The sequence below is a fragment of the Fulmarus glacialis genome, unplaced genomic scaffold (assembly GCF_000690835.1).
Source record: "Fulmarus glacialis isolate BGI_N327 unplaced genomic scaffold, ASM69083v1 scaffold11359, whole genome shotgun sequence".
Taxonomy (NCBI): Eukaryota; Metazoa; Chordata; class Aves; order Procellariiformes; family Procellariidae; genus Fulmarus; species Fulmarus glacialis.
Window position 1 is genome coordinate 12,981 of NW_009232641.1, and position 19,751 is coordinate 32,731.

The 19,751-nt window shown below is 37.4% G+C and overlaps 1 protein-coding gene across 1 annotated transcript; it reads left to right on the forward strand.

The window, feature by feature from the left end:
* Positions 1 to 1,021: 1,021 nt before the first annotated feature.
* On the forward strand, positions 1,022 to 14,640 carry MEMO1 (mediator of cell motility 1). The gene is made up of 6 exons (XM_009584991.1): positions 1,022 to 1,088; positions 3,029 to 3,141; positions 4,536 to 4,647; positions 6,934 to 7,010; positions 12,531 to 12,635; positions 13,974 to 14,640. The coding sequence occupies exons 1-6, from the start codon at positions 1,022 to 1,024 to the stop codon at positions 14,103 to 14,105; spliced, it is 606 nt and encodes a 201-aa protein (XP_009583286.1). The 3' UTR covers positions 14,106 to 14,640.
* The last annotated feature ends 5,111 nt before the right edge of the window (positions 14,641 to 19,751 follow it).

The following is a 19,751-nucleotide window of genomic DNA, read 5'->3' on the forward strand; positions in this document are numbered from 1 at the left end:
TATCCTATATGTCCCAGGACTTGGAGCACGTGTCATTCTCAGTGTCATTGTATAAAAAGACTATCTGGAAAGCTGTAGTTGTGCTGTTGCACATACTTGACTCAATAAATGGTAACTATTGACCTAGGGTCACAGATGAGCTCCAGAGGCAATGTGGCCCAAGCACCGTGCAATGTGGGCATGGCCTTCTGCTGTGGACATGCTGCTGAGTGACCGTGAGCTGTTCTCCACCACTTGGCCTGGGACCCTGGGGAATGAACGTTTTCTGGAATTAATGCTTTTAGCACTGTAAACTGAATCTTCTGTTTTTAACAGTCTTGAAGGGAATGGGTCTTAAGATTTGAAACAAGTAGTCAGAATAATTATGAATGTTTTTGGAGCACACACAGGAACATGGGTCGAGAAAGGCTCCAGGCCAGAGTGATAGGAAATGATAAAGCATATGTCGTGTTCTCTGCAGTAAAAGCTACAGTGCTCCGTTCCACTCCTTTCCTTGTGCCTATTTGTTCTGTTGCTGAGGTATTCTTCTTCAGTGACGGAGCATTTTAATTCTCTGTTTATGTGCTGTAACGTGTAGTTTCTCTTTGCCAGACCCCTCTACTGTCATCGTATTCAGTTACTGGAGTGTGGTTAGAAGAGCTTTCTCCAGCAGCTTGCTATTCTCTTGTCCCTTGGCTGCACTCTTAGCATTATGATGAGCTTCTGATAATATGCAGTTGTGTAGACTGCCTACTAATATCTTTTACAAGTAACGAAAGGTGCTTTGATCTGAGGCTTACTTACTAACTTTCAAGTAAATGGTCACTGATAGTTCATTAACAAATACATCCCTCGTACATTCAGTACTGGAACAGTGCTCTCCAGCTGTTTCAGGAGTTGATTTTTGGATCGCTCTTACTATTTCTAGCTCATTGGGGACAAATAATATTTAAGATATTAACATTTAATAGCAATATCAATATATTTAAGACGTTAAACAGTATCGAACATGTTAACGTTTTGTACACCTTGATTTGCAGCCATGCAGGATATACCTATTGTGGATCTTGTGCAGCCCATGCTTACAAACAAGTGGATCCTAATATTACGTAAGTATAAATGTTTTTCTTTACAAAGTGTAAGGCAATGCCATTGTAGTTTTCTGAGAAGCTGAATATTCTTTTTACATTCTTACACTTTGAGGTACTCAAATTTTAATTTTGTACTCTTTTTTAGTGTTTTATTCATCCCTTCTGTTTTAACATCATAAATGTTCAAATTGTTTGGATGTTACAAAAGAAAAAATTAATGTAGTATTGTTGAAAATAAAAATGTAAAGCAGTATTTTCAAAAATTATTGAGAATTATTGGTAACTAACTTTTTAGAAGGAAGGGGTTAAAGGTGTTCTTTTTGCAGGTAATAACATTTAATTTACTTTATTGCTTGATGTTCCACTGCTTTTATAAAAGCCCAAGCTGGTTTGTTTTTTACTGGTCACAGGTTGTCTTTGTTTCTTTTTTGTTATGTTCGGTTTTTAAGTATGTTAAAAAACTTGATCGTGATTCTGCATTGGTTTTTCAGTGCAGGATTATGGGCTGAATGCTAGCAGGATTCTCTTCTGCTGTGGAGAAAGTGACCAGTGTGTGTATATAATATTTGAAGTTAGTGAAAGTTTCATGCTGTAATAATTTTAAATGGACTTGTGTTTCTAACAGCACAACAGTTTAACAAAAAGCAAAATTAAAAAAAAAACAACAACACCCTACTGTAGTCCGTGCCTGCCTCTGAAAATATGAATCCAGTTATTCTAGGTTAAAGGAATATAATTCTTATGTGTTCTGCTGACTGCAACGTTTTTTAAATGACAAAAATTTTAAACATTTCCAGTATTTACTTAAAAGTATGTATTTTGCAATGTTAATATAAAACCTGGCTATGTCTATCGGTTGCTTATGAGATAGCATGTTGTAATGCTCTCCGAAGGCAGTGGTTTTGACTCTTTCTAACTATTGTAAACAAAGTGAAGATAACTAGTTTTTCTAAAATTTCTAGAACAAGTTGCATTCCGCAGGTTCAGTGACATGGAGTTGATTGAACTTTCTGGATCATTTGCTGTTTTACCACATGGGATGTTTAGAATTGGCCAGTCATTCATCTTTCAGCTGAAGTATTGCACGTTTGGATATTTTGTTTTTATAAGCTCTGTAAAAAGTTTTAGTATTTTAGTATTTTAGTATAGCTTGCTATAGCACTCCACATGTAAGGGGAAAAAGAAAAAAATCTTTACATGTCTCTCACCCCTTTAGTTCAGTGCCAGAAGCAAGATGATATGATCCTGAATCTGAAAAGCTGAATTTCCTATAGGTTTTTTTTCTTCTTTTCTTTAAGTCCTGTGGCAGGAGACCCTTAACATCTAATCAAGAGCCAGGAACTGAGGACTTGATGAAATAACATCATGATGACGTGTGAAAGCTTGCAGTATCAGCTAAAGCTACGAATGTGCAGGTCCAAGTCCCTGTTGTTGATGCAACAGCTGGATAAAAACAGCATTTAAGAATGACTTAGATTTTAATTTGGTGAAATCTGAAGTAAGGCTAATCAAGTAAATAAGTGAAGAGCTCTGAATAGATGATAAATCCATAATCCTCATTTGAGGGCGCATACCTGTAGTTGTTGAAGGTGGTGTGTAACTGATGGTTGTGTTGGTCCAAGGAGAGAATCCAAAAATCTGTTCTAAAGGGCTATTCAGCCTCCAAATGAGTCCATTCAGACAAATTTCTAGCTGATGAGTGCCCTCTGATACATAACCTGCTTAAGAGGTTCAAGGCTATCGGAAGCATAATTGAACTGATCTCATGATCATTTCTGAGATACCAAGCAGGGCTAGGCCATGGATTTGATCTGTGGTCTTACACACAGCATAATAAAACTATTGGTAACCACCAGAAAGTATCACTTTGTACGTTTTTATGAAACTTGTTACTCTAAACCAAGTCTCTGTACAATTGCAGTTGTCTAAATTATGGGCTTTTGTGTTAATTGTTGTAGCCGAAAAATTTTCATTCTTGGGCCTTCCCATCACGTGCCCCTTTCCCGATGTGCACTTTCCAGTGTGGACATTTATAGAACACCTCTGTATGATCTCCGAATTGACCAAAAGAGTAAGTGCTTGATAAAGCTTACATCTTGAAGATTGCTGAGGCTTGAGTATTAACTGTGGTACTGCAGTGCTGAGGACTCTCTTGTTGGGCACTTCATTGCTTTCAAGTGGCATATAGGTATGAATCTGGTTTTCCTGCAATGAAAGGTAACTTCTGAAAAATCCTGCTGGTTGCAGGCATTGCTATATTGTATATAACCTTAATGTCTCGCTTGCTGCTGCAAGTAAAGAATTCTCAATCTTTGCTTATCTTTTCTGTTATGAGTGTGTGCCTCTTGACAAGTGATCTTTAAAAGGGATCTCAAAATTAAACAGTGTTACATTTGAATAATAGCCCACTACACACCTGCTCCATTATTCTGCTAAGTATTCTGTCTGGAAAAAAAAAAGATAGCGCTTTAGTTGGTTTGAGTTTATTTCTAATAGAGGAATAATAGAGGAACAAAAAGCTGCTTTTATTTGGATGCATTATTGCATGTGACTTTGTTTTTCTTAACTGGCAGTGTACCTAAAGAACTTAAAAACTGTTAGTCCATGAAATACCAGTCTTTCAGACTAAGCTTAAAGGTGCGATGAAGATAAATTTGATATTTTGACTTTCATGTGTTTTGAGGTATACCTAAATAATACAATACCTTTTTCAGAAGGACTAATTAGCGCAGATGTATTGCTATTTCATCATGACTGCAATTAAGCAAGCTAGTTCAGGCTTTCTACATAGCGCCTGCAGAAATTTCCTTAGGTAACAAATGTTTCGGTTTCTGTAGAACTCCTTTATGGAGTGGAGAAGGATGCACAGCCATGCATCAAATTCTTCATCCAGTGGAGAGTTTTCGAAATGTAGAGTTGACTCTGCATGCCACCAACCGCACTTGAGAGTAGAAAAGATAACTTATAAATGTGGATTACTTAATCAGTTTTCGCTGTCTCTAGATTTCATGATTCAGCTAATAATAAATTGTATTAAATAGTAATACATTCAGCAATGGCTGAGCTGATCAGCAATTTTTTTTTTTTTTTAAACATATGATGGTATATTTTTTGAAAATAAGAATTCAGTGACTGGGCAAATGCATGCATATTTTCAAATGTGTTTTATTTGTGTTACTTAAATTTTGTATCATAACTGAAAATTTTTCTCAATATACTAACAAGGTCACTGATTTAACACACTTATTTTGTAAACCGAATCAATTATGTTTGTATCTTAATGACTTGAATATAGTTTTAAGCCGGATTTTATTTAAAAAACAAGTGGTTTATGATGTCAGCCCTTGGAGGCAAGAAATTTGTTATAGTGGGCTTGTTCTGGTAAAGATGCACTCACTGTAGCTTGTTTTACAGTGTTTTTAAAAAAAAAAAAAGTAGTAAAAATTAATCTTTAATTCATTTCAGTTTATGGAGAATTGTGGAAGACTGGAATGTTTGAGCGTATGTCCCTACAGACGGATGAAGATGAACACAGTATTGAAATGCATTTGCCTTATACTGCTAAAGCCATGGAAAGGTACTAGGGCTAACTACTTCTTCTACAAGAATGAGCATTATGTGCATTAAATGTTTGAACTACATGTGAAGTGCAGTAGGAAGTAATAATACCCTTTATGGTATATAATACCCTATATGGTGTATAATACCCACACTTCTCCCACCCCCCAATAAAAATTTTGGGAGGAGGGGGTCAGAGACTAGGATTAGTTGCTGTAATAGAAACTGTGAGCGGAGCAAATACCTGAATGATGAAATTGGAACACCCCTTATAAACAAGTTTACTTGTTTATATTGACTTAATAGAGTTAATATTAGACATGCTTTCATTAATCTTTCTCAATAGCTGATTTCCGCCCCCCCCCCTCCATTTTTGCAAGGCATCTCTGAAGGAAGTTCAAATACTAATAGGTATTTACTGTGGGATTTTAGGTTTGTTTGGAGCCTTAATACTAATTTTGAAATCAGGGTTCTGTTTACACTTGCTATTTCAGATGAGTACTTTGAATAATTTTTCTTTGAAGGTGACAATTTTTTGTCAGTTTATGGTGGGTTTTTTTCCCCCCTGCCTGTTTTTTTTTAACTTTTCTTCCATAGTATTTGTAATTTTCCCTGGAGTATCAGTATACATTTGTGTGCTATCTTGAGCATTTTCATATATGTTGGAAAATTACCCAACATTTGTGCAACATCTATACAGGGAGAATTTCATTCTTACTTTATTGCTGGTTTCATTGTGTCTTTTCTTTTTGTTTGCCTGGTGTTTTCACTTTGCAGCAAAGATAAATACTCTTTGGGGGGCGTATTTGTTTTCTTAAATTGAAGTAGTTTCAGATTCTAAAACAACTTCCTAGTATGACCTTACCAAATTAACTGTATCTTCAATTCAATAGTGTCCTCTTAAAACATTCTGCAATTTCAGTTAGCAAGTCCTGAAAACACTTCAGATGTTACTTGAATTACAATCTCTTTTCTTTTGCTTATAAGCCATAAGGATGAGTTTACTATTATTCCTGTGTTGGTCGGAGCACTGAGTGAGTCAAAAGAGCAGGAATTTGGAAAACTCTTCAGTAAATACCTAGCTGATCCTAGTAACCTCTTTGTGGTTTCTTCTGACTTTTGCCATTGGGGTAAGTTTCACATCTCTTCATTATAACAGTATAATGAATGTTTTGTAGTGATTTTCAAATAGTGTATTTTATTAAACATTGAACATTTTCAGTTCTGGTAAATGTATCTTTGAAGCTTAAATGTCTTTGTAAAGCTAAAAAAGGATTTTTCTTTTTTTTTTAATCTGGAACAATAGATGAATAATATTAATGTAGTAATGTGTTTTCAGTGTAGTGGAGGAAATAAATGATGAAGGTGTATGGGTTTATGTGCATCTCTTTACTGTTGCAATGAAATAAGCGTCTGAAGTTTCTTGCTCTTTTTACTCTTCTTTTAAGCACCTCAAAGCAACTTGCAAAACTAATTAGCTAAAAATTCACTGGATATGGCAACATCCCTCTGACAGAAATAAGTTTTGTACGTTTTACTGCTGGGTAAGATAGCAGATGGAGTATGTATGCCAATTCACCAGAGCTATCACAGTTCATCTTGGTGGCAGAGCTATAAAGACTCCAGAAGCCTCGACTTCTGTCCTGCTTTAACACTTTATTTTTCTTTTAAGTGTGATAATAGCTGGAAAAGGGACTGCTTGAGAAATCTATGTTTTATGTTACACAACAGACCTTCTTCCCTTTTTTCATTGTCATCTTTGGTCAACTTACGTAATTAAATGCATATTTTGCTTGTCTTTGAATTGTGGAATAGGTGGAGGTATATAAGAACGATCTGGGTTCTGTTGTGGCTAATGAATCATCTAGAACTGTTCATCGAATTATCATGAACTTTTTCTTTTAACCTTCATTTACTGTGGGTATTGTTGTGCAAGCAGAAGTAGCCTGACTCCAGGGTTGACTTTGTCAAGAGGGATAGCGAAATGAAATGTTGCTTTACTTTTTAATTTATGGAATTGGATTCCAAGGCAGTAACAGGCAATTAATAAGTGATACTGCAGTGTCAGTTCTACATAGCAGGTTTTTCTTTAGGAATATAGCTGCCCGTCATGTATTCTTTACTTCGCTTCTGGGCTGCTACTTTGATGATTGCCCTAGAATTTCCAGAGTGGAGCTAAAAAGCATAAAATAAATGAGGATTACTACTTTACAAATATTATAGTTTCAATTATTTAGTAAGTACTAGGGAGTGTTTTAGCTACGATTTTTCCCTTTTTTATTTTATACATGATTTTTGTTTCAAGGTCAGAGGTTCCGTTACAGTTACTATGATGAATCCCAAGGAGAAATTTATAGATCCATTGAGCACCTAGATAAAATGGTAAGTTTTCAGATTTGGTGGAACTAACTAACAAATTTCTCCTGTACATTACATTTCTTTGAACACTTTAGAAACTTCTCTAACAAAATATTATAGATTAGCTATTTTATTGAATGTATACTTTTCCTTTGTTTACCACAATAAGAACTTAGCTGTTGTTTTTAGCTAGTATCCTTCATTTTACTGGCTGCGCGCATTATATTGCGGGTATAATCTAGTAAGCATAATTTGTGAGAACAAATGCATGTTCGCCTACCTAAAATGCCCTAGTGTAATGTAATTCCTGTCCACATACCCTCTTGCGTTTTTGAGAAGCAATAAGAATTATGAATCGAGTAGTTCAGGCTTGATAGCTGTGATACCTGCATATCGAAACGGCATTGTGATTATGCTAATGGTTTCAGCAACATCCATTTTGAGGAGAAGAGGCTGTAGGGGATTGTGCTGGTCAGGAAAACGAAAGTCACCGTTGCCTTGGGAGTAGTCTTCCCCCCGCCCCTTACTCTGTAGTAGGTGGTGGGGAAAAGCAGTAGACCATACTTCATTCTGGGTTTGGCAAACAGTTGAAAGGAATGCTAAATACATAAAGGTCATGATGCCAATTATATTGCATTTTCTTTGCAGTCGCAGGAGCCAAGGATTTCTTTTTAAACGAAAAAATTGTATTAACATTCAAGACTATACTTAACACACAGAATAGAAGTAATTCTTCTGGAAATACGTAACCTTAAAATTTGTTTTAAAACTGTTTGGATCGTTTATGTAACTTCTGTAAAATCTGTCAGAAGAGAGAACTGTTGTTATTCAGGGCATGTTCATTTTTTTCCTTGTCTTGAAAGAATAAATCCTACCTGCTAAAGAGATCTCTGGAGTTTTTTGCTTTGTGTATCCATATTAACCTCTCTGTTTTTCCACTATTCATCGCTGGGATGGAACCAGTAAATAATTTGCCTTCATTCTATTTATCCCATTTTTAATAATTCTTGTTGTCAGTTGAGAGGTTTCTCTATAAAGACAAGTGTTTTTCTACAGAGTCCCAGAATTTGCAGCTCAGAGTGTTTTTGCAGGAGAGCAGATTAAGGTGCATTAGCAAACATTAGTTCCCTCTTGTTAATTTCTGTGGTGAAAGCTTGTAGAAAGACTGGACTTTGGCATTTAATTACTTTTAGTGAATACATTGCTGCACCAACTCTTTCTTTTGGTAGTTATTCAGCCAAAAGGACATGACATTTTTTGTAACATTGAAAATGATGTCTACTGTTTAATAACTATGAAAATACTTTTTCAATCCGAAATTTAACTGGAAAACTAAACATGCTGCGTAGCAGTATACTGTCGTTATTTTTTGCCTGTTTATATCGTGCCATATGTGAACGCATGACTCCGTATTCAAACTCTGTGCAGAGTAGGTCTTGCTTTCGGTGAATTTCAGAAATTTCTTTTTAGCAGTGTTGTGGGTACACTTGGAACGCTATCCACAATGCCACAAAGATCTCCCTGTCATGTTTCTCCAGCTTTCGGAAGGAGTTTATTCAATTCTGTATGCCCCACTCAGCTACTTCTTGTTTCCTTAGATAAGTATTGAGTTTTTTAATGTCATTTGGCATGCTAAAGAAACTTGTATTGTAACCACTAGGCCTCTCCACAGAGAAAATAGCATTAAGATAGAGACAAAACTGTACTAAAACCATCAGAGGTTTTAACCTGTGCTATTACTGACCCAATAATTTTATTGGACCTAACTAGCAAAGCAGTCGGCTGAGCCTTTGTAAGCAGGAAGATATTCTGGGTTAAGATGAAATTACTTTTCCTTAGAAATGCCTTGTGGGAGGACAATGGTTTCTTCCTTATTTAAACTGGACCGTAACTACAGATGCGTGAATGGTTTTCCTGGCTTGTGCATAAGCAACACTAAATGCTTTGGGCATTGAAGATTTACTAACCTGGTAACTGCTGTGAGAAATTTTATTTGCTGTGATTTTAAGTTAGAGCCCTTAGACTCCAGCATAAAAAAATACAGAGTAGTAAATATTACTGGGCAGACATCTGTTTCTGCATGGTAACTCTTAATGTGACCGCTCTGTTGCCCTGGGGGTACCAGAGTGCACCTTGTGAAGTGACGGTGAAAGGAGTAAACAGTCCCGTGGTTAATAGGCGTACCTTAGGGAAGAATCCTCAAATGAAGAGTTATAATTGAGCAGCTGATGTGCGATAATTTGTTTGTGTATCATAACCTGATACCCACCATCTTTTTAAATAAAAGTGGGGAAGTATTCTGTAAGACGTCGTTGAAGAGCAATTATTTTTTGATTATGGCTAGCCAGAAAATGCAGACTGCCTGCTTCAATCTTCACTGCCAGATAGCTCATCTTATATCTATTTGTGAAACCTTATGCCTCACTTGAGTCAATAGGAGGGTTCTGTTACCCTGAATGCTGAAGGGGGAGGATAATGCAGGCCCTGAGGAGAGCTGTGCAGGCACAGCCAGCAGTTGTTGTGCAGGAAACGTGCAAGCACGTGTTGCTTCTCAGGTGGCTCTAATGAACTGCTGAATTCTGGTGGCTTCTGTGGTGCCGCTGCGGTGTGCCAGCACCTTCCACAGTGCTCCAGCCTGGGAAGGCTTCTTAGCTTGGGCATAGTGCAAGACCATGACTCTCTGCCTGGGTGCCCAGCTCCCTGCTCTCTCTGCTGTGCCCAGCCAGTAATTTTCTTGTTGGTTGTTTATCTTCTAGTCTGAGTGACTCACACATGCAAAGATAGTTGGACTGGCTAGTGCTAAGACCAAGTTTGTTTCTACTTCATAAGTATGCTCCTAGTTTATATTTTCTTAAGTGTGAAGAAGCAGCTGAAGTAACTGATTGCAAACGTAAACTTGACCGGCCAAAGAATTATTGGAGTATAGTATAAAATAAGCCTGTGGGTTGGGTTTTTTTTTTTAGTTTGTAAGCTTGTAGATACTTGGTCCTATAGGGAATAATATTTAAGAATGTATCTGCTTTTAATCGTATTAAGTGCACTGTGCTAGGATATTGTAGATGCCATTTACAGTGTCTGGTTAACTGAGATACGCAGTTTCTATGTGGTGTCATAATAACCATGTGATAAACTGCAGAACTGTGTGATGGTTTGCATTTTTATCATGTGGGTTTTGTCATGTATTTTAACTCTGTTCTGAACCATGCCCGGCTGAGTTATTTTGAATATTGAAAATGATTACTTTCATACTTCTGCTTTTTAGAAAAATAAAATACAACCTGACGAAAATGTTTCCTTTGTTCCTCAGCACCATTTTAGACTGAGAAACAGGCTTGGTAGTCTTTGCTCTTCTGCCACAACGATTTTTAAATTCAAAAGATTGAAAAGTTCAGTACAGCTGAATGCTTATAGGGTATGTGTTAATACCCATTTCCTATGGATTTTCTCCAATCTGTGATGTATGGAGCTCTGTTAGCATTTGCTAGGATGAACTGCATAGCTCTAAATGTTTTGCAGTGCTGAACTGTGCATTGAAATAAGCTTACCAGGCATTCTGATAAATCCATGTCTGTTCATTTGAGACAAATGCTCAAATGCCTCTGCCCAGTATGTTCAGTGACTTACAGCTATAAATGAGTCTCTCAATTGAGCAGCCATTTTCATTTTTTAAAAAGTCGTGAAAGAGTTTACAAATGGATAAAATATATTCTTATGAGCTGTTCAGTATCTGAATAAGTGCCTTATGCATGTTTAGTTTCACTTGAGTATATAGTTAAGTTTGGTTCTGCTTTCTTTAGCTGTGTATTGACATGTACAATTTACAAGTAAATGGATGGTTCAAAGACATGTTGCTTAAACTTTAGAAATGCAATGATATCTGTGTAATCACTGCTAGTTAGAGAATAGCTACCTTTATTTTTTTGGCACTCATTTAGGTTCTGTAGATCTGGAGTAACAGCTGTAATTACCGGCCAGGGGTCCAAACACCCTCTCCATGACCCTGGAAGAACTGAGCTCTTGCCAGCAATTGGTCAGCATAGTTTGGTTTTATTTTTCCATAAAATTTATCTCTTTATGAATTCATCTTATGTCTGTTTTTAATGAAAAGTACACAAAGGTGGTGGTTATGGTTGCTGTTTTCTAATCCTCCCTGACTCTCTTGGGAATTTCCAGCTCCTCCATTGTAAGCTGTGATCCAGTCTGAATAATTAGCGTATCTGCCAGATCAGCCAACGCCCTTGCAGAGTATTCAAGAGGTTTCACTCTTGAGGTGGAGACTTCAGACTGACTGACTGCTTCCTGCATCGTGATTTCTCCTTTTATCACCCACTTTCCCAAAAGCAGGGGAAGGGGTTGGGGCAATCGCAGAAACCTTAGGAGAAATTCTCTCCCTTTCTGATATCAGCCTCCCGTTGTTCCCATGCAAAGTGTATGCTTTTTTCCAGTCTCTAAGGAAAACTTTCTGTTTCATCAGCTACATGTAAGAAGCACAGCTATGTGTCTTTCTGAATTAGTGAGTGTCTGGAGCTCATGTACCTGGTGAAGGGAATTAATCATTTTCAGAGGAAGGAAAAACACAAGAGGATGGAGTCTAATACAGGCAAAATAGCAAAGCCATGATAAAACCCAGACAATAATTGATTTAGACTTGCTTTAAACTACTTTCATTGTATTTGATCTGCACTGTGGGATGGGGTAAGAGTAGGCTGCATCTGGAGTTGTAGGATTCTTTTTGCTTTTAAGAATGCAAATGTTTGTATATGTGGAAGGTTTTGTTTTCCATACATGTTCTGGTTTTCATAGTATGACTCCATGGGATCATGGGTCTCACTGTGGATGGAGAAAAGGATGTATATATGTGACTGCCTCATGTAAAGTGGAAGCATCGTCTCCTGACTCTTATGTTTCTGTTGTGCACCAACTTTCTAGTGCTTTAGAGATGTTCTGGATCTGCTTTTTATGCTCTGAGCAGATGGTCAGCCTGTGCCCAGATCAACTGCCTTGCATGCCTGATGTGTCTAGGATACATTACACTTGCTATGTGCTTGAATTGCATGTGTGTATATTGACGATTTGTCTAGGGTTTTTGGACATCCAGAAGTCCCAGGCAAGTGCTCAGCCCTGAGCTCTGTTACCAGGGAGAAGAGATGGAGGCAAAACTTCTTTCTGCTTTGCCCTTTTAGTAAATTTGTCTGGTTATTGCTGTACAAAATCCTGTGGAAGTAGGGCACTCTTGGAGGTGGGGATCAGCTAGTCTGCGGGAGGAGCTTTTTTAACGTGAGCTTCACTGGTATCTGCAAAGATAGCTTCACAGATCTGTGGATCGTTGGCAGCTTTGGAAGAGCTCCTGCGCTCTTAGTTTGGCAAGGGATGGCAACAAGACAACTACAAGCTAGAGCTCACATGCTGAGATTCCCTTGATACCCTTGATACAAAGTAGAGGGTTTTTTCCTCCTGAAGTATGCTGTGTTGTCATAAATAGGTGATGTGTAAACAACTGCTTATGAATGTGTGAAGTAATCATTGCTATGGATTCTTTTTCAGGGTATGAGCATTATAGAGCAGCTAGATCCTGTATCTTTTAGCAATTACTTGAAGAAATACCATAATACAATATGTGGAAGACATCCTATTGGTGTATTATTAAATGTAAGTAACTTTTGATTTGTTGAAAAATGTAACTTTTAGCAAAATGCTTACATTTGTTTTAAATACAATATTGCTGGAGTATTCCTTAGTTCTAAAATGGCATGTCTTTAATTAATTTATTTTTCCAAGTGTTCTCTACTTGGTCTCCAATTTCCATGTCTTGCATATAGACAAATGTAAGCTCTTACAAGGGCTGAGGGTTTTCAAATCCCTAAGGGAGATGAGGTACTGTATTCTTTTTGAATTTCAGTGAAATAGAATAATTCACTTTCTCTTGGCCCTAAATGAACAAACAAATAAATCCATCTCCCTGAAGAAGTACGTACTTACTCTTTTGAATTGGTACTTAACAAACGTATATGTTTTCTCTGTATTGCTATTAGCTAGCTATTGTGAGTGCCTTGTGATGTCTGGCAGCGTTTTTGAGTTTTGCAAATATGATGAGAGATTTCCTCTGTAAGTATTAGTGCAGTGCACCGTTAACTCATAAATTAATGGTAATTAGAATTCAGATTAACTGGTACTTTCTAGTTACCATATTCTGCTTTGGTGATGCAGTGCAGACATAAACCTGCCTTAACTTAGTTGTCTAAATTGGGTCACAGCTGCTTTATAGCACTGCTGGAGTGCTGCAAATTTGTCATATTGCTTTAGTGAATCTCACTGTATTTTTACTGTAATTCAAATCTGAAACAGAAAACATGTTAACCTTTTTAAAAGGGAAAACTTAATTCACTAGAAATGTAGTCTGTACGGAGAACATCTAGAGGAACCTTTTAAACTGGAGTCTATAAAAGTTTGTATGAGCAATATCAATATCGGGGATGCATGTAGCAAAATTCAGTACTATGACAACTCTGCAAAAATATCCAACTCTTAAGCTCAGATAATGCTTAGTTTTGCAGTGAATCTGAGCTCAATTCTGTTCATTCATTTTTGCCAGTTGTCACACGTTAGTAAATTATCTTGGTACATTCTTTTTCCTTAAGGGAAGAAATACGATCTAAAAAGTGTTAATAGTGTTGGATTTTTTTTCTGTTATATTTGTGTTTCTGTATAAATTCCCTATGGAACTGAAAGCATTGTTTCTAAAGGATCTATTTTGAAAGGTTGTTTAGTATTGCTTCATAGAACTGCATGCATGTACATAGTGCAGTGGGGGCAGTGTCAGTGAATGAAACGGCACGGAAACGGGTTAGGTCCACAAATTACTCGGAGGTGCTTATGTTATTATAAGAGATGGTGCAAGGACCTCCGGGTGAGGGGAGAGGACTGAGATCTAGAAAACGTCATAATGTCACTGATACCTTTTTTAAACAGCTTCTTTTCTCTCTTCAGGCTATCAACGAGCTCCAGAAGAATGGAATGAATATGAGCTTTTCATTTTTGAATTATGCTCAGTCAAGCCAGTGTCGAAACTGGCAAGACAGCTCAGTGAGTTACGCAGCTGGAGCACTTATGGTCCACTGAAAAAAAAAAGGCACCTGCACACACTCTGTATACGGGGTCCCAGCCTAGCCCTTACAAAGATACAGTCCCTGGTCTTTGGGTATACTGAAACCTCAAACTAATAGAACTCTCTTCTTTTCTAGTAGGTGTAGTCCTTCCTTAGTTTCAACTCGTTTAAAGATGCTTTCTTGTTTAGGACAACGGAAGGAAGGCTGGTATAGAAACTTCTTTTTTTTTTTTTTTTTTTTTTTCCAGGCTATGAAGGCATGGTGGCAGACAGTCCTTACAAATACAACATGTAAAGCATTTACCATATCCTAAATTTGCACTCTTTGCAGACCTGTGCACATGTACTCAGCTTTCAGAATAGTTTTGCAAGTTGTAAACGGAAAAAGGGGTGGAAGCTTTTTAATAAAAGAAAAAAAAGGAAAACAACGCATTTATAAATGATCCTGTATTAGAATATAATAAAACTCCAGTATAGTCAGTTACTACCCATGATGTACAACAGATATCTTCTATTTTAGTTGCTAATAAAGGGCTACACAAACCAAAATAGTCTGATTTAAACTTATTGCTTTGTGTTCTGTATGTGGCTGCTTGTCATTAACATCCTTTATCCTCAGTTCTTACGCTTGATAATTCAGCCATTCTGTAAAATACTTTAGAATGTATTTTATATTCAACATTTGTTATGACTACTTCATTGACAGATTTTTTTTATCTTAAACCTGCACTATGAGTTAAGCTGTGCAAAAGAATTTTAAAAACTTTGTATATTCTAATTCTTTTTGTTTTACAATTATCTATAAAATAGTATCTTTTAGTATGTGGTACAAATTTGTATCAGAAATACACTTTTAATGATTTTTATGCTCAGTTTGTTTATTAAAGTGAAATGGATGCAGTATTTTTATTTGAAATTACTTAAAATTGAAAACAAACAGTAGCTTGAAAATTAAAATTCTTAGAGTATCTATCAAGTATTCATAGGCCACAGAAGCCATACAGTGCTAAGCTCAAGCAATTATCCCCTAAAGATTTAATTGGGAGGGGAAGGTAAGGCTTCTCTCTCTTTTTTTTTTTTATTTTTTTATTTTTTTATTTTTTATTCTTTGACTGTGGGTAGAATTGTTTTATGTTCTTTAAACATCATCACATCTTAGGAGTTCTTGAACTTTCTTCTAGCCAGAATAATGGTGTAATTATTTGAGTTGTTATCATTCCTGAAGACTTCCTTTTGTTCTAATAAGAAATGCAAAGTAGGATGGCAGTACTGGCTCATTATCTAAATGGAGATTTTATTCCCTGATATTTTACCTGCTGTCAAGCAACCTCCTGGTACATTCAGCTTTTCTGGGTGGCAGAGGGGAATTTCAGAATTCAATTTAGATTATCTTTGAAAGTTGTGGGAATTGCTGCATACAAAGTCTTTACCTGAAAGCGTACCAGACATCTTGATTTTTCTATTAAAGTACCCTTTTGCAAACAGGCACTACTTGTACCGCTTCTATTTTCCTTATCACAGTTGGCCACCATTTTAATAACAACGGTGAATGCTCCATTTACAAAATGAACTACTTTGCAGATGTTCAGAATCCATCCCAAATGCCAAACTCCTTTGCATGTCCGTTCCTTTAGTTGCTTTATTGCTCTGCCTTGTTCTTGAGAAGTTTCAGCAGCAGACAGGGGAAAAAAACTTTCAGATTACTTATGACAGACCAGCAGGAAGGCTGTGCAGGTAAAACTGAACTGGTAGCCAGTCTTCATAAATACTTGTCTGACTGTGCCTTATTAAAAAAAGTAGTTTGATCATGAAGGTTAATTTTTTTTTTAATCTTTGGTGAATACAAATTTAATTAGGACTCGGGTTTCTTTCAGTCTTATGCCAAATGCTTAACGTCATTATTGAAACACACAGTTAATTGGAACAGTTAAGTATATACCTTCTCCCTAAGGTAAACATAGTAATTAGCTTCCGAATACAAATGCTGGAGTTGCATCTTAGTTCTGTAAGATAGTTTTAATAAAAACAAAACATAACTGGAAGAGCTTCAAGGAAGTTGGTCAGCCATTTTGCTCAGCACAATGTTACAAAATATCTTACAGTGAAAGCACTTCACATGTAAACTGTGTAATGTATTTCAAAATAAAGTTTCTAATTAAAACGGGAATTTCTGTGCCTACTAATAGTAACCAGCAATGACAGTTCAGAAGCCCACTCAGGGAGAAACTTAAAGCTTTGTGAAATCTGCTCTGACTTCAGAAGGATTTGTTGTAAAAACCCTGTTTGTTTGAGAGCAGAAAATACCTGATTTCAGAGAAGTCAATTTGTTTTTTTTTTTTGTCTTGACTTTTGGTGGGGTTGGAGGGAGTTGACTTCAGTCCTCAGTTTCCTGGTAAGTCAGCTTAAAATGTGTCAGAAGGAAAGGCAAATAAGGAGAATAACAAACTCCTGAAAAGATCTTCACTCAGGACTATAGTTTCATTATTTTAGCTTTACCACACATTTTATTCTCACTCAAATAAGCATTTGAATATAGCATTTTGGGACAAAGAGTGACGGGTTTAGACAATATTGAATATTCACAATTCTATTCACTTTTGTGGAGGCTTCTTCTATGTGTAGGATGACTGAGCTTTGACCATTCTTCTGGCGCAATAGATCCAGCGGGGGACATGATTCTCACTTTAAAATTCTGGCATTGTAGAGAAATGTTCAATGTGTGAAAATGTTGATTAAACTGCTCCTTTGTTTTTCTGTTCTTGTGTTGTTCACAAAAGAGCTTTATGGATTTTAATTTTTTAAATATTGTCTTTAAAAAGTGCTTTCAAAGTACTGTCTACTGAATTCTTAATTCTTCAGCTTAATGTTTTTGACACTGAAATGGAGCAGTAGGTCTTCTGCTTTGGGTTTAGATCAGCAGAAGCAGGAGACAGCGCAGGCAGCGTCCCACGGCTGGGCGGTGAACGCCTCCCTGGGCGTCGGGAGCCACCTCTTGCCTTTAACGGAGCCTGAGGACGCGTGCCCCTCCCGGCACCTGGGCGCTCTCAGCGTGGTGCGGGTTGGATGTAGCTACTTCAGCTCTCAACCTTCGTCAGTTCATAATGACCGCTTGGCTTTATGTATTTATTTTAAAAATCATGACTCGAGTGGCTTTGATCCAGTGTTATTATTTGAACTGAACTCTTACTCCAGTGCAGTCTCCTTTCTTGGAGCCTTTGGAAATGCCATGTTTGCCCGGGCATTTTTAGACCCAGCTCTTGCTGTTTCTAAACCGCAGGGGCTTGTTGCTGTGTCTGGGGGTTCTGGGTGTTGCTGCAGGCTTTACTGGAGAATTTGGAATTGATATCTCCAGCACTGAAATGGGGGGTTTCCGTTTGACGCCTGGACACAGAGTCTCCCTGTACTTTGGCATGTCACTTTGGTGGTTGGTGTAGGGTTTCTCCATTTCACGTTTGTCCTTTTGCCCTTATTCCCTCAGGAAAAATGCTATCCTCTGCATCAAAGGAAACTTTGCTTTCAAATTACATCAGTCATCATGATTTGCGGTTGTTATTTCCTCAGGCTGAGTTCAGTGTGCTAACTAGCATCTGATCCACTCTCAAAAATTGCCCAAACTATTACGTTCATGGAGAAATGTTTAAAGTCCCTTGTGTAGGTGACCTTTTGCCTTCCTATTTCTGTGAGAAACTTTCTGAAATTAGGCCTTCAAGCTAGCCTATGAAAAGACCTTCAGTGTGAAGAAAAACTGAATTTCAGGATCTAGTTTAGTGCACCCCAAAGATGTGAGATGTCTTGGTTTGGGGCCCACAGTGCAGCCAGATGGCCTTTTCAATAGATGGTTGCAAAACATCATTTGGAATGGGTCTGTAGGGATGAACTGACTTTATTCTTTCAGTAAAATCTATTGCCTCTATTCTAATTGTCTCTAGAGCTTTTTTTAATTTCAATTTTTTTTTTTCATATTTGATTTTGTCTAATTCTGAAAACAATTTGTCCATGCATACCACAGACAACTTCCAGATGCCTGGTGTCACTTGGGGGTTATCTTATTCCAGCATTAGCTGAAAACTCAGCATTGGCTTCTTCCTGTCTTGTCTGGTACCTGTTTAGTATGTGCATTCCCCGACGCCAGGGTCTGGGACATCTCCCCCGTTGCTTATACCCCAGGAATAAAAATGCCATGGTAGTGATATTTCTAATGTCAGTTTGTTTGTTTGCTTCTGGTTTTTGGTTGGCTGGATGCAGTGGTGGGCAGCCTGTTACTGCTACTTCAAAGAGAAGAAATGTTGGAGGTATTTTGTCAAGTCCAGCTCAATTTGTTGAAGCTCAAGGGTGAGAATCCTATGCTGGTATCTTTAAGTTACAGGTAAATAAAGGTGTCTTGGCCTTTATGCAAAGGTGACAGATAGACCCCCCCCTCATCCCCCAGGTTTCTAAGTCAGTGTGTTTGGTTCTCGGTGGATTTAAGAGAAGTAAATAATTATCTCAGCCCTGTGATCTCCATTAACATTAATGTAAATATGTATTCCCCACAAACAGTTCTATATACCTTTTTCAAAGCTTGTGAAACCAAAGTTATTTAATTACTGTTTTCAAACAAAAATATATCTGAATTCAAGTAGTTGTATTTAAATCCCATTAAAGAATTATCCAGGGCCTCAAATCCACTGTGAGTGAAGCTGGTAATGAAACTTTAGACTTCAGTATATGACAAAGACCTAAATGACAAGAGGAATAAAACATTGTGTTAAGCATTAAATTAGGAAGTCTCCGAACCTAAACATCTCGGATTTCTTTTTTTCTCTAGTGAATTTTAAACCAGTGAGAAATTACTTTTCCTGAGCCTGTGACTGCAGCTTCACGAGACTGAAAACAGCAGTGCTCTTGAGTGGAGTCCCTTCTTAGGTAAAAAGCATTTATTATATTTTTCTGCTGAACTCTTGCAGCACAAAGTGGAGTATTAGCATCTTAGTGCCTGGGCCGCAGAGGCTTGGCTGAGCTGCTGGGCTGCAGGGACAGGTAGGGAAAAGCGTCCCCTGGGATGTGTCGGCTGAACTTAAATGACTTTCCATTTGTTTCCAGGAATTGTTAGAAAGATTTGAAGAGTGAGCCTTTAAGCTCACTTTAAGCTCACTTGTGATGAATCAATGTTGAGCTCGTGCATATTTTTTATGATAAAAATCTGTTTTCTTTTATGATCACAGTCTAAAGAGCCGGTGTTAGAAACAACCTGTCAGTAAGATGTCTGCAATAAATGGCTGGTCTGGAAATGCTGACTGGCGCCACAACTACTTCCAGGGAGAAATCACACTTTCTGCATTTTAAGAAATGGTTTTCTGTTTGCAGGGCTGAGATGTAACCAAATGCTGCTTTTAAGCCATTCTGAAATAAACTGTAAACTGACTCAGTCATTGTATATGTGCACTTAGCTCTGGTACGCGCTCAGCTTTTCATCCATCAGAGAAGTTACCTGGGTGGCAGGGCAACGGGACGCATTACTGACATGTGCCCTACATATTTGCAAATCAACTCCAAAGCACTGGGGTTATGTGGGAAAACAATTCCAGTAAAGCGGGTAACATTTGTTGTGGCAGGTGTAAAACTGTACGTTATAGAAACCGTAAGAGTATTCTCATGTTCACTTAAAAAAACCAACCCCC